Source organism: Haliotis cracherodii, unplaced genomic scaffold (genome assembly GCF_022045235.1).
Source record: "Haliotis cracherodii isolate W230 unplaced genomic scaffold, xgHalCrac1.p SCAF_4, whole genome shotgun sequence".
Taxonomy (NCBI): Eukaryota; Metazoa; Mollusca; class Gastropoda; order Lepetellida; family Haliotidae; genus Haliotis; species Haliotis cracherodii.
In genome coordinates this window covers 1,639,652-1,666,653 of record NW_027266297.1, presented here as the reverse complement: position 1 = coordinate 1,666,653, position 27,002 = coordinate 1,639,652, and the positions used below count along the sequence as shown (strand labels likewise).

General features: G+C 38.9%; 1 protein-coding gene across 2 annotated transcripts; it reads right to left on the bottom strand.

Annotated features, from left to right (window-relative positions):
* Nucleotides 1-6,183: 6,183 nt before the first annotated feature.
* Nucleotides 6,184-26,362, bottom strand: LOC139478835 (multiple epidermal growth factor-like domains protein 10). 2 transcript variants are annotated; one of them, XM_071261494.1, is made up of 13 exons: nt 26,299-26,362; nt 19,913-20,047; nt 19,376-19,582; nt 16,388-16,624; nt 15,821-15,955; nt 15,538-15,684; nt 14,861-15,001; nt 14,613-14,762; nt 14,131-14,280; nt 12,788-12,946; nt 12,163-12,312; nt 7,958-8,099; nt 6,184-7,851 (listed from the first exon to the last, which is right to left on the bottom strand). In XM_071261494.1, exons 1-13 carry the CDS (start codon nt 26,360-26,362, stop codon nt 7,635-7,637), a joined length of 2,034 nt encoding a protein of 677 aa, XP_071117595.1. In that variant the 3' UTR covers nt 6,184-7,634. The 2 variants fall into 2 exon arrangements, with proteins under 2 accessions (XP_071117595.1, XP_071117596.1); XM_071261495.1 differs by having other exon boundaries at nt 12,797-12,946.
* Between the last annotated feature and the right edge of the window lie 640 nt (nt 26,363-27,002).

The following is a 27,002-nucleotide window of genomic DNA, read 5'->3' as shown; positions in this document are numbered from 1 at the left end:
TGTTATATGCAGTACATTTCACAAAAGTGTCGTTCGTGTCGGTGTCGGTGTATGTAATAATACTATTAGAAGCATGTACGCGTCATACAGGTGACGCTTACACACCATGCTGAATGCATGAAGACAATCCATACAGATGGAAACATAAAACATGCCCACGCCGCCAACGTCACATACTGCAGCAGAGACCAGGAAGAGGACCTGTTCATTGTGTGCAACCATGTAGTGACATTCTTTGGACAAAAGATGCTATAATGAATAATACGATTAGTATTATCCCTTGTTTTAAGGTAGACATATGTTGTTTAAGCTGGCCTTTATTGACGAGTTTCTCCATTAGGTGAAAATAACAGACCGTGCATGATGATTCAAGGAGAAACGTGTTTGTTGGGAACTTCGTGCTTGTCGTAAAAGACAATAAATGTACATAATAAGTGTGGCCTGGCTTATTGCGTGTTAAAGGTGTCGTAGACGGTTGCTCGTGATATCAACAACTGGTTTGCTTGATCCTAATTGAATCTTTGCGAGTTGTCTTGATCATGAATGTTATTATTGTGGAAAGTAATATTTATTGATTTGAAATTGATCGACTTCATAACAGTGAATAGTTAACAGTGAATATTTCTGGAAATTGGTGAAACTGAAATCATTTACTCTAGATTGAACGGCATTCTCCTAAAGCAAAATGTGAGCTCTCGCACATGTATCACTCGTACTGGAACTATTGACCCAAGGAACTATAGACTGCCAGCTAACAGATAAATTAATATGACAACGTATTAACATATGGATAGTGTTAGTTCGACTACTCCCTGTGTTGAAGGTGTTTTACACAAATTGTAGCAGATAATTGTTTTCGCGTCGCGTCCTACAAATCAAAATGTTTCTGCTATATTATTTTTTTCTCAAACTAAGAACTCAATCTGAAAACTGATGGGCACCAAACCACTTCGTTACGTTATAATGAAAAAGCGAGGTCATCACCCATTGGCTGTGGGGATAATCTTCATGGAGGAAATATGCATATAGAGACATACGGACATTACTTTCGCTTTTTCTTTGGTTTGTACTGTATCTTAGTCAGATGTCAGTCAGTCAGTATGTCAGTTTAATATGGGCTGAAAGCAAGGGGCAGAGACGATGGGTATGGTACTGACAAACCGATGGTAATGATAAGGGATCATCTTGGAAATAGTAATATTGTCACTAAGATCACGTTAAACGAAAATAGGACAGAAGCAGTTCAAGTAGTTGTGTATTGCATCACATCGTAATGCGTGAATATGAAAGATTCTACACGTAATGACAATTATCATGCTGTATATTATATGATGCGTCTTTCCACCAGGATAATGCACCTGAGCACCTGAGTCTGTTGTCGCCATAGTTGCACTGCATGACTGTGTCGCTACACTCATTGAGTGAGTGAGTGAGTATGGTTTTACGCCGCTTTTAGCAATATTCCAGCAATATCACGGCGGGGGATCACCAGAAATGGGCTTCACAAATTGTACCCATGTCGAGAATCATCCCTTTCGATTGCCTTTTAGGATCGTTGGCTGTCATAACTTCTACCGTTAAAACGTCATTGCCGGTTGTAATGTGTTCCCAAATTGTTCATTTTTATCATCTAACTGTTTCTAGAAACTGATATATATATTACAATTTTGAAAAGTTGTTGTTATTTCCCTGTATCCCCAGTTTATTTATGAACATTGAAATGTGTTTATCTCTGGCCACAATTAGAGATGGTAAGTGAGTAGGTACAATATACTACGTCTCAGCATGAGTACCTGAATTCCAAATCAACTTGAACTTAAAAAATATTTATGCCTTAACAAGAGATGGTTTTAAAGAAAACGTTCCAAAGGAAAACCATTCCTTGTACATTGTTCAGCACCTACAATGACAATTATCATGCTGTATATTATATGATGCATCTTTCCACCAGGATAATGCACCTGAGCACAAGTCTGTTGTCGCCATGGTTGCACTGCATGACTGTGTCGTAACACTCATTGAGTGAGTGAGTGAGTATGGTTTTACGCCGCTTTTAGCAATATTCCAGCAATATCACGGCGGGGGATCACCAGAAATGGGCTTCACAAATTGTACCCATGTCGAGAATCGAACCCGGGTCTTTGGCATGACGGGCGAACGCTTTAACCACCAGACTACCCGACCGCCCCCTTAAACTCATTGAATATTCCAAATAATCACCAGATTTGTCACCATCAGATTTCTACCCCTTCTCAAATTTGAATAAAGAGCGTCTAGGAAGACCTTCTGCTGTAGAGGAATTTGCAAAGCCCCAGGCGGAAGTCTCCTACAAAAATGTGATCCAGGCACTCCAGCATCGTTGGCAGAAGTGTGTGGATTATGTTGAAACATGTTTTTAAAACCAACTCCATTTATGCAGTCCATTTGAGTTTGGTACAGATTGTTTCAGCCACTCCCGTACGTCCCACGTGCCTTATGCTAAGTGTTGTGAAATAAGAGTATAGACCATGAAATATAAATCAATACCAAGTTGACGACAAACATCCTATGCAAGAACGTTTATTTCTGTATAACTTGACATCAAAACCCTGCTGTAGTTCATGTCACATTTTGTGTGGCAGTGTATTTTTTTGTTTAAGAAATCATTGTGACTGTGTTGCATTGTGTCTGTTGAGATTCGGCAGACGTCATTGCATTGTGTTTGGACAGTGATCTTTAGTCAGGGGGTTCTATGTTTAGATGCTTGTGTGGTGTGTATACTTTGGTCTAATTGATCTGAAACCAGCCTCTACAAAATCAAGGTTAAACCGGGAACCAAATAGGTTACTGGAGCATGAATTATGGGTCAGATGATTAGGAAATGTCAACATGCAGTTAATCTCCCTGCTCGATGGCCACGTGTTTTGCCGTCCCTTGTCATATTGCCAAAAGACGACTATGGTGTACACAACGTGTCGTAAATGCTTTCTTCAGGCAGCACAACATCATACAATGCATTGGCCAGTACCGAGACCATTTAAAACATCTGAGACATGACTGGAAGACGTTTGTGCGTCAACGGAATACGCCTAGTCGAACTTGGCCAGTCGCTGCAAGAGGAGTTGGAAAGACTCCATCAAATCGCCAGTGTGAGACTCATACGCAGTATGCATCGCCGAGTGAATGAATGCTGCTTTAACTTTGAAATTACCCATTTCACCCCTTTCGATTGCCTTTTGGATCGTTGGCTGTCATAAGTGTCGTGTTCAGCACCTACCTGCCACACAGTCCAGCACACAGACACAGATCCACAGCAGGACACCGAGCCTGTGCCCCTCCATGTTGACGAGTGAATATGTACACCAGGAAGTCGGACACTTTGTCCTACAGTCAAGCTCTGACAGTCAACGCTGTGATAACATTTACTCAATGCGCAGATTATCCACAACGGCCATGTACAGTATAGTCTTTCTTCTCGCCAAGGAAGACGTACATAATATGATACTTCACAGCTGTCGGCAAACTCTTATTTCTCCTGCTGCATATTGTGATGACAGTGTTGACTAGTCACGATTATGACTTCACGTGGGTTCAGGATGTGAAGCCCATTTCTGGTGTCCCCTGTTATGATATTGCTGGATAAAAACCTACAACATATATTTGTCAAATTCCAGGCAACTGCACATTGTGCATTGTGTAATGAATCATCGAAACCACATTAGTCATTTGTGAGTGTTTCGCGCCACTAGGATAAGTATATGTTGTGAAATGTTGCCCTTACAAAGAAACTGAATCAACTGCAACGTATACGTCTGCGTAAAACTACTTTGGATGATGTTATGTCATACAGTAAAATAATTTATAATATGTCAGCAGAATTTTGCTGACCATACAACGCTGTGCAACAACAGGGAATAAAAAAGGGTATCTTGCTTTGTAATATACATGCTCATGACCAGACAGTTCATTACACTAGCATGTTCAGATACGACACTGCTCATAATCCCAGCAAATCAAATAGTTTCAGATCAAGGTTATGCATTATGCATAAACGAAGCAGTGAAGCTGCTGACTTAAACCAACGGCAGGCAGAGGGGTCAGTCAGATAAGACGCATGACTGTGATACAACTGAAGATAAGAAACAATTCGGTCGTTACTAGCATCACCTGAGGATGGAGTAGGCGTGATGTTATAACTTTACTGAATTACATGTAGACACATGGCAAGAATTCTAGTTGGATACATGCTCATGGGCTCTACCAGTAGTATAGAAAGCTGTACATTGTCAATACCGCGATGCCTCAGTCATGTTTATAGGCTGGTGTTTACTACAGCTGCAGGACAGACCTCATCTCTCTTGAAACTCGACTCATGTGTCACGTTATTATTAATGGGTTGGTCGTCAGTGTGTATTCCTGCAGGTCCGTTACACATAGCTTGTGGCAACTAGGTTTTTTAGCCATAGGTAAAGCCATCACCAAATGTAAGTACCAAACACACTGAACATCATTTGGCTGAGAAGGGAAGTCGTGTTTACCACTTTAATGCCTCACTATTTGTACCAACTCCAGATCTCTTCAAGGGATTGGCTTCGGATCCTGACTGCAACCATCACGACCATCATTCACCAAACCCCAAGAAAATGTCAGCCATTTATGTAAGTCATATGTTTTAACACTGTTTCAACGTGTCTTTAATGTTGGTACATAGACGTTAACTAACATACGAGTGATAATTCATATTTCATTCTAGACTGACTGAATCGTTAGCGATCATATTGCCGATTAAAATCTGATGTTTGTTAAAGATGTAAGTATTGTAGAGATAATGAATGGACAGGATCTGAAATATCTGTAACTGGAGGAATCTGGCATCACACAAATGGTTTATTATTTGATCAGTTCAGTGACATGTTCAAGTGTGAAAATGATGTCTCTTCAAAATATGTTTGCAATGGTAAAATAACGCTAGGGAAGGTTTCATAACTGAAGACCATCAGACAGACAAAGGAAAATGCGTTCTTGCCTCGAAGGAAATATTAAAGGTTAGTAAAAGGGACAAAAAACTTTCCAAAGCAACAAGAAATGTCTGCCAAAATTCTACAATTCCGATTGTATCATGTTTTTATGAATAAGTATAAAATTGTGAATTGCATCGGGCATCTTTATTTTCACTGATGCGTCAAATCTGGAATTGTCCACCACATGACCACTGTGACGGTTTCAGGGGTAGGCTTGGGGCAGTTAACCTCAATCCCCTCCAACACTCACAGTTATTGAAATAAATTTCACCAATATACAACCAACAAGTGATTGAAGTCAATAAATAATTAGATTTATTGAATTAATAGCAATTAGATGTATATAACAATGAACAATAATTATTACACTAGAATGAATTACAACTTGCCAAACTTAAAGAAATAAACATACCCGAAATCGGAGCGTCGTACAATCTACGTCTACTCTAATGCAAAACAAATCTTCAACTGAATACAACTGTCACTGTTGATGAGTGACGTCATCAACGAACTCATTCGAAACAATATACAATAAACATAGCAATGCACAAAGCAATAAAAGCCTAATTGAACTAAGTCTACAAACGAATAATTAAAACAAATATTTAGATGATAATAATTGAGTTGAAGCTACTGAATAACCTAAATCCGAGATACGAAACTAAAAGTCAGCTCAGGCTGTGACGTAAAATGGCGGCTTGCTACAAACCGGGAAATGGAACACAGCTAAGAAGATACATTCTACAGAAAACTGAGCGGTAAATAAAGGGAGGAACTGAGCAATAAATGAGGTAAATACATGAGGAAAATATACTTATCAATCAACTGAAATGTTACTGAACTGTTAAATCATAATGACGAATTCATACACAGAACAAAATTGAAGGCCATACACAACGATAAATATTTACAATGACATACACAATAATTATGAAATATATTTACACCTGATGATATAAAACAATTACATATTAAATATGAAAGCTATGTTCGTGTAATTGACAATAATATGGATTTACAATTATTTATGGATTAACATGGGCCACTTCAACCACCATTAAACGTTTGAAAGCTTTACTGAGGACTTTAAAGTTGTAACCATGATGAAACAACTTTTGAACAGGAGTTTATAGCGCTCTTTGAAATCGTGTTAGAAAGAGCATGCTCGAGTATATGTCAAAAGTTGGGAAATGTTGACACAAAAGGCTAGAGCTACTGGAATATTGCAGGGCATAAACGAAAATTTGAAGTCATCCCTTTTGTCATACAGGCTTGTTGAGAAACAGATGAGGTGCTCTCACTGGTCTCCTGTATTTCTAGTTTTGGTGGATCAATCAGTGGAAGGGAATTGACTATGTGCTTGATAGTTAAATAGAGAATCTTACTTGTGTGTCTTTTGATATCAAATATGTCAACACGAGTTTATAAAAGTGGGAAACCTCCGAAGCTTGCCGAGGCTTTTTTTCCGCTGTTATCAACGAGTGTTGATATCAAGAGACACGAGGGTGAGATTTTATTTATTATCCAACATCATTCTTCCAACGTTTCCAGTTGGTAGACTGTCTAATTAAGTGTAAAAGTACTGATAACAGCTTCAGTAGCAGAGCTATTAGTGATGTGATTTGATTGTTTCATCATGGTAACCGACGACGTCACAATGGTTCGCAAAGCATTGTGATGTAATTCATTGCAGCTATATCAACGCTGTCAACCATTACGTTATACCTAAAGCTTAAGTTAAACTTCTCAGCCAAATTACTTTGTTTTGACTTTGCCACTCGGAACAGAAATTGCGATTCATTTGTGTAAGAGATCAGCAAGAAGGAGAGCACAATTGGTCCCAATCATGTATTAAGTCATTTAAATAATGAAATACAAACTCGTTTTTACGTAGGGCATATCAGCTGCACATACTGACATAACTATACTCTGACACCTATGCATTGTCTCTGTTTAATGGTATATTTCCTTTTTCAGACAGTTTTAAATATCAGTGTCATCTATCCTACCTATTCTGTATATTACATTTAAACTGAGTGACATTCAGTGAAGTCAGCATGGACCAAGATATAAAATGAGCTCATTTCCCACATTTGACTGAACAAATGACTAAACCTTTTTTTAACATGACTGTTACACAAGCTTGCTTCTTTGCATATGCTCTTTTAAGACATGTACATAATATGTTCGGATTCTAGGGGTTTTCTCTATTGCGGGTGTATTTATCAATGGTGATAATATTTGTGGCATATGCAACGAGAGATATTGGATCTCGTCCTCAACAGACGACAGGTTGCATAACATACAGGCTCCATCTCCTCTTAGTGTCCGGTCCTAATGGGTTAATTTTGGCCATATGTGCATAACTTTAAGAGAGGCTAATGTGACATTATGAATATTAATCGATACAAGGTTATTGTAGGGTTTTTGATGCATTAAAATAATCCGCTACTGTCACCATCGTTAACTTTGTTAGAGGCTTCATTTGATAACTGCAAAGTTATTTGATCACCTCCATCAGGCCTTACTTCAATCTCGTCTTGTATGACCGACAGCAGGTCTAATTTCGAGATTGGCAATGAACTTGCATTGGAAGCTTATGTACAGTCACTTGTCTACGTGCACACTTCGAGTTTATGCGTTTTCATATACTTTATTCTGGATGACGTCATAGTGTTTGTTGTCAGCTCTCGTTTCTGTGTCCAGTCCAGCATAGTCTTTGTCTTGAGTGTTGCGTCCATCAGTGTGTGGCAGTTCGGATATAGATGTGTAGTTGTCTGCTAGGGTCATGCTGGAGTCAGCTGTCTCTTTTCCCTTTCCATCCTTCACAGGGTCACGACTCCATAACAACCTGCAGGAAAAAAATGGTTGATGTGCATGATGAAATAAGATTTTATATAAGATGATAATAATATATATATATCTTCTGAAACGCTTCTACCATTTTTTACACTTACCTTCCTTTTCTAAACAGGTAAAGAAGCACGCCACCTGTCAGCAACAGTGTTAGGACGACACCCACAACCAATCCAATGACAACACCAATGATGTGACTAAATGGAGGATCTGTCCTGGCCACAGAGTTCTCATTCACCAACCCTGCAAATTCAAAGTTCAATATATACAATATGTGTACGTACTGTAAAACACATATATATATATATATTTCATATTTTACACCAGCTACCCTCCCTCTATTAATTTGAAAAATGGGAATGTTTATTTTCGTACATGAAATCTTCAAGCAACCGTGGTATGCTTATATTTGAACGTTATACTTACCAAATGTGTAGATGTCTAGGGTTTTACCTGATGGTTATGAAATGATGGTTTAGGCTCCGATCTCTTAAAGTTAGATCCAAAGAGCAAATAGAATCTCGATCAAGATGAAGATCAGGATAAGATAAGAGACAATTAAGATTTAAGTTATCCGAGATGTAACATTATTAGAGCATATAGATATAAGTTCTTATTTTGAATTTTTTAAGAGATTTCTGGTGATATAATTGGCCCGTTCAATTGTCAACATTCTTCTAAATGTGACGTTTACAAAGCATAAACTTAAACCTTTTGCTTTTTTAGCTGAACCACTATTCATTATCTATTACTTTGAAAAATGGGAATGTTCATTTGTCAACGAACTTCTACATGTGACGTTTACCAAGTATAAACTTCACCTTTTGAATTTTTAAGCTTTTTTTTTTTACCTTAACTACTATTCATGAGGAATCTCGAGTTGAACATTTCTCTGTCGTCTTCCTTGCTTACCACGATCTTTAGAATCCGCAATATTGGACAATAAATTAACATTTCTAACACATGTATGCGTGTGTCCCTCCTCTTCAAACATGACTACCTAGAAGTTCACTAACATTCAAAATTCATCCCGAACACAGTATACTCTGAGGTTGAAAATTCTGTTGGAACTCTCATTTTAGGCAATGGAAAATTACTGTATGGCCTCTGAAAGTTCGGTATATCGTCAATTTCGCCACTTGTAACACATTACTAAATAAGCATATATTTAGTGTATATTTTGAAATCAAAATTTTTAATATTTACTCAGAGAATTTAATTTAAAAAAATAACATTGTAGTGATTGCTGGTAATGTTTTTTTTAAACAAATCAGCAATGATCATTGTGAAACGTCGCCGTTAACATTACATGTGGAATGTTTTGGAAAATACGCAAACACGAACGCCAAAGTGAACTTTCTACCCTTTTGGATAGTGTTTACAAAATCACGTCTGTTTTGAGATGCCTCTTGTATTACGTATATTTCAAGCTCACCTGTGATAGCTACAACCCGATATAACGAAAGACTCCTCGTAAAATCTCTCATACTGATGTCAATGGACGCGCCATTTTGTAAACGTAGATATCATACATCAAGATTGTTGTTCACAATTGGTGATTTCTTTGAGGTGAAAGTCGGGTGACAATATTATGTTATTTCAGATATAAAATTAATAAAAAGTACGCTCGTTAATCAACGATGAACTGTGTCCTTTATTTATGGAATTGGAACTTACTTTGTTTTCCGTAAGTGTGAGAATACACCCTCAATTGGTTTATCGCATTCCAATGTAACCGGTAACGTAAATCGACCAAAATTGTGTGTCACATCTCTTACTCGGCATTTACACAAACGTTTAACAAGCAATGTTATATCGATATGATTTGCCCTTAACACAATTTAAATGAAAGAAAAAAAAGTTCAGTCATCTTGAAATGACATGATCTGTTCCTGCAGAGTATATGCAGTTAAGGGGAATTACACGATTATTGTCAGAAAGAATTATTTACAGCATATCTTCTTATTGATGTCTGTAACATGTGTTACACACGGACGCTAATAAATAATCATTACCTCGGCGAAATACATTATGCTGACGATGATCCCCCTTTGATAACTGATACGAGCGTCGTTAGTGGTCAAGACCATTCTACGGATACTACTCACAACTGAATCCCCTCCTTTTTCCTTAGGCCTGTCGTAAGCCTATCATCGCAGAAGCCAATGTTGTCCATTTCCCTTTGGAACCTAAGAACCTGCGAACCATTAAACGTTTACTCAGGAAGTGGTGTTGCCTTTGATCACGAAAACAAATCATCTTCGAAATTGTTTGTATGTGTTTATCGGATTTATCAATGTATCAAGTTTCAGAACAGGATGGACACAAACGGTTTATATATGTTTCTCCCATAACAGGGCTTGATCTTCAATCGCCAGCAGTGGTTTATTCGCAGTGGTTTATTTTTTTCACCAAATCTGATTGGCTGGCTGAGAGTGGAGAGTTGTGTCTTGGTGTTTTGATTGGCTGGCTAAAAATAATTGACGGCACTATTTTCGGATCGGGGATACCCGAGCTCGTCTAGTACAGGAAATCCCCTGGTGGCAAAACATTACCGTAGTGACAATGTTTCCATTGCCGAAAGTTGATGACCGAGAGAAAGTTTGTGGGGGAAGAAGGGGTGTGATATGTGGAGATATATCAGAGAATTTCGGCTTCCCAATGTACCAGATTCAGTTGCAGAATGAGAAGACGGTAACCGAAGCGAGATACCGCATCGATATTACGGGACCAGGGGAGCAACTTCGGTACATTCTTTACTGGGCGTTTTCAAGGCTAATAACAAAGCTCATGAAACAGTTAATTAATTCATGTAAAAATACCGATGAAATAGTGAAACAAACCATATTGTTGGGTATTTTTTAAAAACAACAACTGTCAACCACATAAATATTGGCCACGTTACAACAAAGTGTTGATCTAGAGCCGATCGATCAAAAACATATTTCATAGATCTATTAAAATAATTGAGACTTAAACTTCATATTTTAAGAAAATAAACACTCAGATAATTTGGATCTAGAGCAATACTCAATTTTAATGCAGGAAACGATCAATCTTTGGCGTACATCTCACGACCAAGATGTTTTTCAACCACAGCAGTTGTTTCCCCTTTCAACAGGTGGAGTTTACCCAGATCAATATAATCAATGTATTTTGGTCTATAATTATTTGGTATTTTTTAAACATGAAGACTTCAATTATTTAAACATACTATCTCAGGATAATTAAGAAACTCATTATGAAAAAAGAACAATACCCTGTTAAAACTTGACTATATTAAGTCATACCTAAATCTAAATAAACTCCAGAAAGTAATATATGTATTTATATTTTTTCTTAACTATTTTGATTTATTATAGGGAGCAGACAAAATGATGAAGATAAAGATGGTGGGCACCAATCAACCTTTTTAGGTATTTTTTTCAAAAGCAATATTCTTTTTTTTCAACAATGATGTACATTTATGCATCTTAAAATATATTGTGTATTTTAGATAGGATGAAATAACCTCAAAATTAATTTCTTATTATTAGTTTTAGGTAGAAACTCAATATCACAGTAAATTATTTTCAGAATTTACAGACAATACAGAGTATTAAGACATGTAGAATTAGGTTTGTCTCAAGTACATTCTTTAAACCAAAGATTTATTATTCTCCTATTACAAGGTTTACAGTGGTTTATTTTTTTCACATAATCTTATTGGCTGCCTGGGAGTGAAAAGTTGTGTCGCTATTTTAATCAGAGACCACAATATATAAGACAATATTTAATTTCCTCTTAATTGGGTTTATAACATTTGTTTCTAGCGAACAAATAAACGAAAAACGTGTTTACATACACAAAAAATGTGGGCCTATTTAGTGTTGCGCATTGAGAATGATCGTCACGGCGAGACGAATGCAAACAAAGTTATGGGCCGAGAAATCCAAAACCATTAACAAATATCAAATCACATTACTAATTCTCAAAACGTTACCCCCATCAGCTTTTAATAGTTAACAAAAAACATAACACTCGTGATTAATCTGTCACAATTAGATTTCTGTGTAGATTTTTCGGTAACAACCGAACACAGTGGTTAATCCTCTATATACTCATAAATTACAAATTTATTCATTCTTTATCACTATTGAAAGTAATATACCTATGCCACTAAAAAAATGAAAACATAAAGTTTCTGTTTGAGCCACTGTGGTCGAAGTTTGTCAATAAGTGAGTTAGTCGCAGTTGCAGTTAAATTTCCATTTCGTAATAGTTCTGTAGAGCTGGATTAAGTCATGACTGCCTATTGTCCTCTTACCTTTGGCGCAGTCCTCTCCCTCCCATCCAGACTGACACCCATCCTCACACCGGCCTGTATCCCGGGGACAGGAGCCCGACTCTCCCAGGCACTTCCGGGCACGGCAGCTACCTTTACATCCAGCTCCGTATTCATCTCCTTGGACACATGCTAGGAACAGAAATACGTTTGTCCAGAAAATGTTGAATTCAATTGCTTTTTGTTTATTTTTACGTTTGTATCTGTAAAGGGTAATGTTATATTGACTGATCATTTTACACTGTGTCCATTACAACGTTGTCATAACGTTTTAAAGCAACTTTCTCCCGTAATCTAAGTGAATCTTAAATGTTGTTTAACGCCGAAGTCAGCAAATATTCGAGCTGTATCATGGCGACTTTTAAATTATAATTCAAGTCTTGACTGAAAGCATTCTTACACGATATGAGCCAAGTCCAAACAACCCGACATTCTAATTACATGTATGCATTGATTGAAGTATGATGAATTGCGTATTTAGGACTTGTTCTGAACTTGGTTCCTAACAGTGTGCAAGAAATCCAGCATGACGTTTTGGAGTAGGGTAAAATACATTTTTGACACTAGAATTCACACATGTATTAAGTGGAGTGTGACACTTTCTTACGTCTATTACCTGAAGTACAGTTTTCTCCCTTCCACCCTGACTGACATCCTGACTCACAGCGACCTGTATCCCGGGGACATGTGCCCGTCCCTCCCTCACACATGCGGGTAGTGCAGTTATCAAGACATCCAGCGCCGTATTGCAAACCTTGGATACAGGCTGTAGATGGAAAACAGTTAAGACAACAACCAAACCATTTGTTCATGACACTCAGCCCACAATGTACCACATACTTCTATCATAACCAGGATGTCATTTATGAGCTGACACAAATTCACAACGTAAACTACAAATAAATTCAGATTTCTGTAACAATTTTATCCATATTATCACAACAATGTTACGTGTCACTTACCCTGGGTACAATATTCGTCTTGCCACCCAAACTGACATCCTAACTCGCACAGACCTGTATAGCATGAGTCCAAGATGTGTAGTCATGCGTATCCCGAGTGGCAATAATATATTCTTCAAAAACGGAAACGCAAAGCCAGATTTATGGCTGGTAGGGGAATACTGTCACTGTTTGATTAACGTAGATGCCAGGCAATCAAAAACCCTGCACTTTAAGACCGTTCATAGTGCTGTTGCACGTGCAGTACGTGCAGCCCCATGGTCCTTTTGTTAAAGCACTGGGTACGGGGTTTTTTTCCGAATCGTACATGTTTCCGGACTAATGGTTTGCATGTCCATTTTGTGATCATTTTGATCCGGAAAATTTGTCACTGACACTATCAAACGTTAGACCTCTTCATTTTGCACTTTTTGGTCTGCTACTTTTGCTTGTCTTGCCAAAAATATCCGTTTTGCGTTCCTTTCTTTGAAGAGTATATCACCAATAATAAATGGAGAGGACATTAACCTTCTGTACAATCAATATGCTTCGAGACATGCGACAAGTGTTTTACGAAAGATATGACAGTATAGTTTTTATATTATCTTTTACGAACGGCTCAATATGTATCCTATACAATCGTTCAATCAAGAAGCATTGTTTTCATGGAAGTGAGCTTAACTACTGTCTTTACCAGCCAAATTTGTGTTGGTTGGATGGTCTGTTTGTTGTTTAACGCCGCACTCAGCAATATCCAGCTATATGACGCGGTCTATAAATAATCGAGTCTGGACCAGACAATCCAGTGACTGATATCATGAGCATCGATCCACGCATTTGGGATCGATCACATGCATCAATCAAGTCAGTGAGCCTGACCACCCGATCCCGTTAGTCGCCTTTTACGACAAGCTTAGTCACTTTTTACGGCAAGCATGGGTTGCTGAAGACCTATTTGTGTAAAGCAATATGTACACATGCATTAAATGGAATATGGAAAGTTTCTTACCCTGAGTGCAGTCTTCCCCCTTCCACCCTGACTGACATCCTGATTCACACTGCCCTGTATCACGGGGACAGGTGACATTCCCTCCCTCACACATCCGGGCACTGCAGTTTCCAACACATCCTTCTCCATATTCCAAACCTTGGACACAGGCTGTAGATGGAAAAAATAAATATGTATGCCAGGGACTGGTGTCTGACCCTCCTTCACACATCCCGGCACTGAAGTTACCCAAACAACCAGCTCCACACCCCACCCATGTTATACATGCTGCCAATGAAAAATATACAAGCTGTGTACAGAAACGAACTAAGAGCGTATAGACATTAGTTATTCAAGAAATTAACTTTGTATTTTATTTAAAAAATTAATCAGTGTGCCAAGTCAAAGATGGGTAAAATGTACAGTTATTTTATTTATTAGACTTATGTTATGATTCTATGCACATCATGAAGTTCGATATAACACTTGTCGATGCCGTTTACCAGTAGTACAGTCTTCTCCTTTCCACCCTGGCTGACATCCTGATTTACATCGGCCTGTGTCCCGGTGACAGTTGATATTCCCTCCCTTACACATCCGGACACTGCAGTTTCCAACACAACCAGCGCCATATTCCAATCCTTGGACACAGGCTGTAGACGGGAAAAAGAATATATGTGTTCAAGATGTGTACTCGAGCAAATCATGAGTGGCATTAATATGATAAAAAGTGAATGATGGACAAACTGACCTTCTGTACAATCAATATGCTTCAATCCGGGTATGCAGCCATTTTCACAATGCCCGGTCACGTGATTACAGGAAGAGGTTCCACTACACCTCCTAGAGGAACACAGGTGGACACAGCCTTCTCCGTAGGAATTTACACATTCTGAAATAAGGACATGGGATGCATAAGTAGAGTGACGTGTGAATAATGGCGTTACGACTCCTGTTATAATTTATGTACATACATTATCTCGTTACGACCAATTGTCATGAACAAAATGAAGAACTGAACACCCGCACTATCGACTCAATCCGTGCCTCGACTGACAGTGGCAGTCACCGACTTGCTATAGCAATCTATCAATTCTCTTTACCACATAGACGACACATCGGTATAATCACGTTTGAATGATTGGCCAATGGAGAAATGACACCTACTCGCCAGAGGTTCCCCCGTCGGACACATACCCCATCACTTTGATTGTGTCTGTCATTATGTATTACTTGCAGAGGTACATGAAGAAATATATAGAAATTGTCTTAATTGTTAAAAAACAAGATCCAGAACAATCGTTCTTAAACATAGTGTATCTATTATTGTAAGAACCAACACTCATACTTTTTGTGTTAATTAGTATAGTTTAAACTATTGTTCAGAGGAATATTTTTGTGTAAATATTCTGTCTGCAATCCTCTTACTCCGTGTACAGTCGTTCCCATTCCAGCCTGCCTTACAGCCCTCAACACACTTCCCCGTTACGTAAGAACAGTTAGAGTTGTCGCTCTTGCAGTGTCTCTCTGAGCATCGCCCATTACAGTTTGTTCCGTAGCCGCCAAATACACACACTGAAACAATAACGTTTATTATACACTTGCTATTCATTCACTTTTCGTTCATTGTAAAGAAACCTTAACCACAGAACATTGATATCAACTGTAATGATACACAATTTAACAATAGAAGTCCTGTAACTATACAAACCCGTGTCACACTTGTCTGGTTGCCAGCCTGGTAGACAGTCTCCACTCGGACAGACGCCGCTCACGTAGTTACACACCTCGCCGTCACAGTGGCAGTAGTTGTCACAGTCAGCACCGAAGGTACCAGGGCCACACACTTATAATGCAATACACCAACACAATCAAGTAGCATTTCCAGTGTAGGCAATTAACGAACTGAGAGATTAAAGACGAATGCGAAAAAGATACACAATTGTGCACCAAGATATTGCCAGTAAAATGATGCTACAATTCCTACAATATCCAAGAAAAACATTGTAGTAAATCTAATACAACATCGCAATGAAGTCTATGTATGATAATACGAACAAAACACATTTTCAAAATGTACATCATGTTTACAGCACGAAGAATGCAATATTAACAAATATGGTGTCGGTTATTTCCCCAACAACAACTATGCCATATCACAACTAACACATGAGAAATTCATATACCCACCAAACGATGAGTCTTTTTTTAAATATCAAATCACGTGTTTAGTTGTATCTATATACTCAAGAACAGGAAATACCATAAATGACCCAACCTTCAACCTTCACTTCACAAAAATCCAGGGCGGGTACGTTGACATTGCCGATCTCGTTGTTTACAGTTGTGGTGTACAGGACCAGAAAGCGTCCTTCGCCTGAACACGTGAGGTTCAAAACATCAGGTATGTCTGTCCCGTCTCTGTTCCCTGTCACGTTGTAGCAGTTGACTCCATCAGTTGGGGAGGTGGCATAATCAGCTATGTAGATCTGGATACCGTTCCGACGAACTATGTCTGTTACATATGAAAAGTGTCATGGCAATCGATGAAATCTAGTATTTCGTACGGACGCTGGTCAGTGATGAATGACAAAATGAATTACAGCATTGTCCACCAACGTTTCAGTAGTTTGTCGGTTGCAAATGCAGCCTCACAAGTCTGTGTCATAATGCAGTTGCTTACAATGGCCAGCCATTTACCCCGTATGCATACTCCAGACAATCATATTTCAGGGAATTTTCCTGCATTATCTGTTTAGTTTCAAGTCCTTTTTCGACTCGACCTATTTCATGTTATCTTATATCGAACCGTTAGCAAGAAAATGAATCCCAAAAATTTTAAAACGCCACCATGTTTGAGATTGGAGAACAGGTTGGAGAACAGATTAATGACATTAAAGCTTAAGGCCACGGCGAGCATTAACTGTGCCATGGATGCGTACGTACGTGTTTTTATTATAAACTGGTTGACCCACCTATTTCGTATTTGGCTGTCATGTAAAACTAAATGTTTTCCCATGTGGAAATGTTGGTATTAGGACCATGATTCCAATGTGGACATTGATGCATGATGTATTGGTACTAGGACCATGATTCCTATGTGGACATTGATGCATGATGTATTGGTACTAGGACCATGATTCCTATGTGGACATTGATGCATGATGTATTGGCACTAGGACCATGATTCCTATGTGGACAGCAATGCATGATGTATTGGTACTAGGACCATGATTCCTATGTGGACATTGATGCATGATGTATTGGCACTAGGACCATGATTCCTATGTGGACATTGATGAATGGTGTATTGGTACTAGGACCATGATTCCTATGTGGACATTGATGCATGATGTATTGGTACTAGGACCATGATTCCTATGTGGACAGCAATGCATGATGTATTGGTACTAGGGCCATGATTTCTATGTGGACATTGATGCATGATGTATTGGTACTAGGACCTTAACTCCCATGTGGACATTGATGCATGATATATTAGTACTAGGACCATGCTTCCTATGTGGACATTGATGCATGATGTATTGGTACTAGGACCATGATTCCTATGTGGACATTGATTTATGATGTTTAGGTACTAGGACCATGATTCCTATGTGGACATTGATGTATGATGTGTAGGTACTAGGACCATGAATCCTATGTGGACATTGATGTATTATGTGTAGGTACTAGGACCATGCTTCCTATGTGGACATTGATGCATGATGTATTGGTACTAGGACCATGATTCCTATGTGGACATTGATGCATGATGTATTGGTACTAGGATCATGATTCCTATGTGGACATTGGTGCATGATGAATTGGTACTAGGACCTGGAGTCGAAGGTTTATCATATATTATCCAGTCGGGATCATGATTTATCCGTGGACATTGATTTATGATATTTTGACACTATGACAATGATTCCCAGCATGTATTGTTGTTAGCATCATAATACGCACGTGGACGATGTCTATAGTTAGGTCCTAGCAAAACTATAATTTCTACAGCTGTTAAGTTCAGGTTAATTTAGTGCATTAATATCATTTATGTATATTGTTATTCACGTAAGCCTACTTCTGTCCGGACACTGTCTATGACTGAGAGAATGGTGTTCCCAGTCGCAGAAACACACGATGAGAAATAATACAGCATTTTCAGAACCTGTAAATATGTTATTTACTCAGTATTTTACACAGTATTTTAAGTGAAGTGATAGTAGAAAGTGTCACCATCTGATTACTAACACCCTCCTATATCCTAAAGCACCACAATATGCATGGCATGGCATGGAACTAACCACATTGCAACAGACAACAACATTCATTACTTTGAATAAAAGGATATGTGGTCCTTCCGAAATTCAAAATCATTTTCGATTATCTATGCAGCTATTTTGAAGTATGCACAGTGTCTCAGTAAGACCAGTCTTAAAAGAAATAGTTCCTGTGAGTGAACATGGTTTTATGCCGCTTTTAGCAATATTCAAGCAAAATCACGGTGAGGGACACAAGGATGTGTACCTATGTGGGGAATCGAACCTGGGCCTTCTGCGTGACGAGCGAACACTTTAACGTCTGGGCTACCCCATCGCCCCGCGAAATCCTTCAAAAAGGCACTGCCATGGTGTTTAGGCAATGACACCACAGCAGCATTACCACTGTTCAACATGGCCTTAGAGTAAATTGGAAATATTATTTAGTCACCCTACTGGGTCTCTATCTTAAAGGAGGACAAATTATTTCGCCTCATATGCTCCAGTATTTACATAACAGTGATGTTTTGTAGGACACTAAGTACTCTGTGGTTCCGTTTGGTCAGACAGTTCATTCATGGATCAATGACCGTGCTGGTGTCACAAAGGAGAGACAAGTGATGTTTTTTATGCTGTGTCCCCTTTATTATCACTTTATTATAATATTTTACTTGATAAAGCATACAATCATGTTAATAAGAGAGACGTGATGATGTTTTTTCCCCAACTAAAGGTTCGTTCTGAAATATGGTTGATAACTGAAATCATCCATGATATATTTGTCATCCCTTTTGCTATTTTCTGCATCCCAAGTTGCCCTTTCGATGTTAGTACATGCTAATATGCAGGTCACCAATAAAATAAACAGTCAACAATCTACTGCTCTGATATGTATTCAGTGGTCCGTAAATGTGACGAGCCGACAATGCTGTCTGTCTGTGTCGACTGCACCATGCTGTGCTGCCAGTAGAACATGTTTAATGAACATCTGGCGTAATACTTACAATTAGTTCTGAAGTATATGACGACGTCACGCACCAGTGTTTCCTTTCCGAGATCCACTCTCCACCAGGCAGATGTTATACTGGCATTATCATAAACTGAATGAAAACATTTCCTTTCATTACCGCCTCCTGTGTCCCCATTGACGGCGTTTGATGATGGGTAAAGGACACTACTTGATGATGTTGTCTTCTTGTGGGCTATACTTTCTGTGACATACAATAGAGTGATTCCTATATAACAATAACATCATAATATGGTAAAGTAAAAAGGAGCGACTAAAGCAGACACCATAAGGGCGATATCAATATGTACTATTATTATGACAGGACCAGTGTTCAGGTCAGTTTTTATTTTATATAGATATTTCTATTGGATATGAAAAGGTTTTGTCGCTTTATTTATATCAACATTCCTGCCAGTGTTCATACATGTATACTCTGTACGAATGTATCCTAAGATGCAGTTTATGCACGTTGCTACCAAATGTAAATTGTTGTAACTGCATTGATTGAAACAATCCACATTCTCATGCTTACCTTTCTGACAAGTCGGACCGGACCATCCCTCGGAACAATGTTCAGGTTGACAACCGGAAGTAGGGTTACAATTGACCACGGGACAGTGACACTGGTAGCTGCACCTGTAGCCGTATTTACCTGGCGTACAGTCACCTGTAACAGAAATGATGCATGGATTACATGCATCAAGTACGGACTTTTACACTCCACATGAGACCACACTCGCCATATGGGCAGTTTCATAGGCTACACAGTGACGAAAAGACAGACAAGGGCATTTCTGATCGCCCAGTACTTTATTGAACAAGTTATGTTTTTAAAGAAATCAAAATATGCCACAACGGACATCTGATCAGAGAGATACGTTATTCTGCATTCCACATGATTTCAGAAAGAGCCTAGCTCCATAGTACCACTATCCAGAAGGACCTAGACGTCTAAGGTCGTACTAGGGTCACAAGTCAATAAATGCCACAAACGACTTATATGTTATTCCGCCAACCGCAAACTTATTGAATGCGCAACATCAGTAAACAGTGCTGAGTAATGGGCTAAAATGTCCGTAGCTTTATGCTGAACGCCGGTCACATAATTACATGAATATATGAGTGATTCAGTACGTCTGTGGGTAAAATAATGTTCACTGAGTGAACACATTTTAATGGTGGCACACATTTTGGATAAATTACTCCTCTCTTTATAAACAAGATGATTGTCATCTGAATTATGAAAGAGAAAAATACAGATTCCGTCTGAGGTGAATCTGAAATGATCCAGCACTTACACGTTCACCACTTTGCTTAAACCCACGGTATGGTGCTAAATGCTGGAAACATTCTCAGATCAGACCAAACCATGAACCCACGATCTGAAGTTTCCGGCACACCCAAGGCACACATCTATGAACATTGAATTCTGGCGCCTCTTTACCACCTGTCATGTATTGCCTGTGCCGTGAAGTGAAACAATCGTAGAAGAACATGTAAGTAATATACATAGAAACCATAGAATTTATAGAGGTTATCACGCGAGTGTGTTAAGGGATGGTAAATATCCTGCATTTAGAATACAAAATGTATCTAGCGAGCCATAATGCAGGATATTTACCATCCCCAAACACTCAAGCGTTTTCCTGGAATTCGCGCATTAATAATTTATTACGTCACAGGGTAAGTGATGTGCCTGTCGGACAGTGACAGTAGCCAATATAGTTCCAACTGAAATCTGCTTCTTATACAGTGGCGAAGCAATATATACCAAAACCACAACTGTTTTATTTGCCTTTCGCGGCAATCCATCGGTCTGTTCCCTAGAGTAACTACCCTTTCTCAAAGAGAAGCTACTCTAACCCTAGTCTATGAGACGTCATGAAGGCCGTTCAGACGTTGTTGACAGTCGGTCTGTCCTGTCATAAGGTTAAGGTGTGCAGTCAGATGTACACACAGCGACAAAACGAAACAAGGTTACGATTCAAACATATTTCGGCCAAATCCAACTATTTTAATTTGTGGAAAAGGTTTCAAGCCGCAGAGAGGTACAAGCGCAGATATGGCTACTGATCCCGCTTGGTTAGGCCTAGTGCCCTCGCAAAATTGTTTCGAAATTTAGATCTTCAAAGTTGCCAATTTTTTTAAGATGCGTTACCCACGTCACTGTTAGACACTGATTTTTAGTATATTAGACTGTTCTATTGATAATAATAGCAATCATCCCTGTAGTTTATCCAGATTCCCAATGGCTAATTCTGACTCGATCGCCGAATAACGAGGGTGACGCCATGTTTGTTTAAAAACACTGAAAGTAGTCCCTACTTGACCTTTGATATTTGCATCTCTATCCGAATATGACCCCAACGGATATCATATGATCCGTTGGCTTTTATCCTGCTGAGAAACCTACCCATTATTTGATCAATTCAGTTATTCAGTGTTCGGAATATTCACAGCAATTGCAAAGTTCACCTCCTGTACCGAAAGTGAACCAGCAGACGAAACGATAAATGTTGTCCACATGGGTAAGTCGTTCACACTTTTAGTTAAACCCACGAATACGGGTATGGTGCTTATAAAAGTCTGGTTTCATGTCGTTTCCATGCTGTGCTGTACAGTAATCATTATGTAATGGCAATGAGAAAACATGCAATACATATTCAATTATACGTCAAGAAACAATGATATGTATCCTGTACAAGGAGTACACAAGGGGATTGATGTTGCCAGTATTGATAAGGCCCCATGTGCGTAGAATGGCGGCACGACGTTCTGTGAGTGCTGAATGGAATCTGTTGCTATCTAGACGTCCTGTTTGTATCTGGTAGTATCGGGATGGTTGTTATCTTCCTACATCGTTGTAGTTAGTAAAGTCTACTCGCTTATTTTGGTATATGTATACATCTACACATCTCATTCAGATATATGTATAAATGTATATTTTTCATATATGTTTAGGTATCGATGTATGTGGCTCATTAAGGTATATTAATACATGTTCACATCTCATTTAGGTATTTTATACATTTACGAATCTCATTTAGGCATATTATACATGTACGAATCTCATTTAGGTATCAGTTAAATTTCACGAATCTCATTTAGGTATATTGATTCTGTAAGCATATAATTTAGGCATATGTAAACTTGTAAGCAGCCCGTTTAGGTACATGTAGCTTGAATGTAGACTATTTATGGTATATGCATACAATATGCAGCTCATTTAGGTATACTTATACAATGTGCAGCTCATTTTGGTATATGAATACATTACAGAGCTCATGAAGTATATGCATACATTATGCAGCTCATTCGGTATATATATACATTACGCAGCTCATTTAGATATATGTATACACTACGCAGCTCATTTTGATATATGAAAACATTACGCAGCTCATTTGGTTGATGTATATAAAACGCAGAGCATTTAGGAACCTGTATACATTTATCTGGATATATGTATACATTATCTTTGGACATGGTTGAATAATCCTTCCTTCTGCAATGACTAAATTCATCAGGAATGATCCTTGAGACAGTAGCTGTTCCACAAAGAATATAAAACGAAACTAATGGGATCAGTGTTGAGGACAAAGTAGGATAACTGTATTTGTAGGATTTTGAAGTTGCTGAAAAATATTGACATGTGTGAAAATATATATGCCTTTCTTATTTCGTGTACTTGCAACTTTTGAACTTTAAACTATTATTGAAATGAAATAAATATTCATGAAAACCAAGATGGGCAGGACAAACACTTGCTCAAGTATAAAAAAAATGCAGACGAATGGCTGCATGGTGAGGTCCGTCTTAGCAGGTAGTCAAGACTGGTTATACTCCGGCGTTGACTTTTTGCATTTAAATGAAACGTGAATCGCCCTAGCTACGGCTGACATGTATTCAGTCTCCTGTTTACTAGCGACCGATGGCGTTGTTTCCTTCTGCTTTCTGCAGTCGTAGGATGAGTTTGCCTTTGTGCAATTTCCCGGATACATACATGCTTACTGTCTTCGCGAACACCTGGTGTCATCACAGTGACCAATGCAAAAAACTTCCATTCATGTTTTCCCTGTTACGCCTAACGGCGTAAACGAAAACCCTGTACTTTTATAGTCGTCATGTACCTGTTTCAGATGCATATCACGTGCTACTATCAACTCATCACGTTGATGCGTTTTGGCAAATTTGCAAGTTTGTGATCTGCATTTTGTTACTTGCGTGTGACGACTATGAAAAGAGTGATATGTATTGACAAAGCATTACATAGTATCCATGCCATCTGACACACAAATGATTACAGTTATTAGGCGTTTCTTTTTGGGTTGTGTATATTAACTGAGATTAGTTGATAATAATGCTACGATCTCGGCCCGTGGATGATCACGTTATAACAAAACGAAAGGAATGTGGACTTGTCTATGTACTTATTCAAACAGACAGTATACTATTAAATACATGTAAATATCAATTTCCATTGCAAGAGCATAACCAGCCCAGATTTTTTGCCGTAAACGATTCCGTTTGGTGTATAAGTTTTTTTTGGTTTGGTTTGGTTTGTTGTTAAACGCCGCACTCAACAATATTCCAGCTATATGACGGCGGTCTGTAAATAATCGAGTCTGGACCAGAGAATCCAGTGATTAATATCATGAGCATCGATCCACGCAATTGGGACCGATGACATGTATCAACCAAGTCACTGAGCCTGACCACCCGATCCCGTTACTCGCCTCTTACGACAAGCATAGTCGCCTTTTACGGCAAGCATGGGTTGCTGAAGACATATTCTACCCCGGATCTTCACGGGCACGGGCACGGGCAAAATAGCTGTTTAAATTATATGAATGGACCAATGAAAAACAGTGATCACACCATATGTTCTCGAAATGGGTAAGTTTGTCAGGCCTTAACAATAGAACCCGCCATTCGTACAATTTGCATAAAAAAGTATTATTGCCTGACGCAGTGCAGCTGTACCCCTGCTATGCAACATCATCCTGTAAACAAACCAGACAATCAGGTGACCGATGAACCAGAAACTCCAGTGGCACGAGCGTACCATTACTGATTTGGTTAAAACAAATAAAACCGATATGTAAATGTTGAATTACGTATGATGTGTTCAAATGCAGCGATTTTGCTGCCTACAAGAAAATAATGTTTTTAGAAACATATTGATATTTCTTTCGTAGTTGACTCAGAACAGCTAAATGCTACCATGATCAATGCTACGTTTATGATAATATTCATGAGGACAGGCGAACGCGTGCTGAATGGCATATGTGCATATGCGTATGGATATTGAATCACTACCCTGATACCCTAAACCAGGAAGAAGATTGCTCAGTGTCAAGCTTTCACTGGTGGGTGGTAATGTTTGTGTGCCATGAGTGAGTGAGTGAGTGAGTTGGGTTTAATGCCGCTTTTAACAGTATTCCAGTCATATCGCGGCGTGTCAGCTTCATGTGGGAGGAAAAGCCCGAAGTGATGCAGGTTTTAGACGTTTACCACTTCGATGAAACCCACGAGCACGGGCATGGTGCTGACAATCCTAGAAACATAATTGCGGCGAACCGGTATTCGAACCCACAATTATAGGTTTCTGGCGTGCCTAAGGGACGCAACTCTGCACAGCGAATCGCGGCGCCTTAGACGACTGGGCCACCCGTGTCCCCTTGTGTGCCATGTGCACCCAAGCGATGCTCTTAAGTGTCGTCGGGTAACAGGAACATATATTTCCTCAACATACATTGATGCAATTTTAAAGAGGTTGCGACAGAATCCGAATGCCTATGTGTATGGATATTTATGATCACCTTCAACAGAGTGTCCGTAGTTGTACAGATAGTATATGTGTTCACAGAGATATAGTTTTATGCATAGAACATGCGTACACAGATTAACAGCACTCAGTAACGACACAGTCCGACATCGCCTGAAGGTAAAACCAATCTCGAAAGAACAAGGAAAAGGGAACAGAATAAACGCTGAAGCTACCATGGGTTGTGTTTTGATTCATTGTCGTTGTGACACGCACCACAGTCACAGTTGTAGATGAATGTGGTCAAGTATCTCAGATCTTTATATATAAATATAATTGCTTCACAAATAGTTTACATATTGTTTCGAGCAAACTTCTCCCATATATTCCATATAGAATAAGTGACGTCATGTAATCATTAATACCACTATGAAATATTCACTGTAATAAGATTAACAAGTTAGTGCAAACAGCTTTCTGAACCATAGGAGGCTACCGAGGAGTGAGTGTTTTCAATGTCTTGTCACACTTGGTGTCACCAACAACACACTGGGATGGTGATACAGCCATTACACATTCTTTTCTCAACCAAAGTGTTGGGGACACACGTATCAAAACCTTCACATACTCATCCTTCTTGAACCAGCGTCATTTATACAAAACTTAACCCCTATAACCCGCCCAGTGAAGTGATATAATAACATGCTGATTTAAAGTGCAACTTCTCATTTTCTCATGTGTATTATGCTTTCCCGAATACACTGTAACTATTGTAGCATGACTGATGCCCAAACAACTCGGGTAATTTTACCGTGGTAGGGTTAATGTTGGGTGGCGTGACACGACTTGTTTTGTGTTTAACTTGTCTTACTACTTTCTAAATTTACCTGTAGAAGGGAGACAGTGTCCTGTTCACCACACAGAGGTTGCGTTGGGAACACCGTGAACTGACACTTTTCAAGTTTATTTATGAACATTGAAATGTGGTTATCTCTGGCCACAATTAGAGATGGTAGGTGAGTAGGTACAATATACTTCGTTTCAGCATGAATCCCTGAAATCCAAATCAACTTGAACTTAAAGATTATTTATGCATTAACAAGAATTGGTTCCAAATGAAAACCATTCCTTGTACATTGTTCAGCACCTACCTGCCACACAGTCCAGCACACAGACACAGATCCACAACAGGACACCGAGCCTGTGTCCCTCCATGTTGACGAGTGAATATGTGCACCAGGAAGTTGGTCGCTGTGTCCTACAGTCAAGCTCTGACAGTCAATGCTGTGAAAAATTTACTCAATGCGCAGATTAACCACAACGATGAAGTACAGTATAGTCTTTCTGCTCGCCAAGGACGACGTTCATAATACGATCCTTCACAATACATAAGCTGTCGGCAAACTCTTCTTTCTCCTGCTGCATATTGTGCTGACGGTGTTGATTTGTCACGATTATGACTCCACATCATATGTGAAGCCCATTTCTGGTGCCCCCTGTTGTGATATTGCTGGAATATTGATAAAAACCTACAACATATATTTGTCAAATTCCTGGCAACTGCACATTGTGTATTGTGTAATGAATCTTTGAAAGCACATTAGTCATTTGTTTGTGTTTCGCGCCACTAGGATAAGTATGTGTTGTAAAATGTTGCTCCTACAAAGAAAGTGAATCAACTGCAACGTATACTTCTGCGTTAAACTGCATTGGATGATGTTATGTCATGTAAAATAATTTATAATATGCCAGGATGCCAGCAGAATTTTGCTGACCATACAACGCTGTGCAACAGCAGATAGTAAAAAGGGGTAGCTTCCTTTGTATTATACATGCTTATGACCAGACAGTTCAT

Coding starts and splice junctions, on each gene's coding strand:
- LOC139478835 (XM_071261494.1), bottom strand. CDS start 26,362: ATGGAGGGACACAGGCTCGGTGTCCTGTTGTGGATCTGTGTCTGTGTG. Junction 19,583..19,912: donor CGGTCCGACTTGTCAGAAAG/GTAAGCATGAGA, acceptor TGTATGTCACAG/AAAGTATAGCCCACAAGAAG. Junction 14,281..14,612: donor AGGAGAAGACTGTACTACTG/GTAAACGGCATC, acceptor TTCCATCTACAG/CCTGTGTCCAAGGTTTGGAA.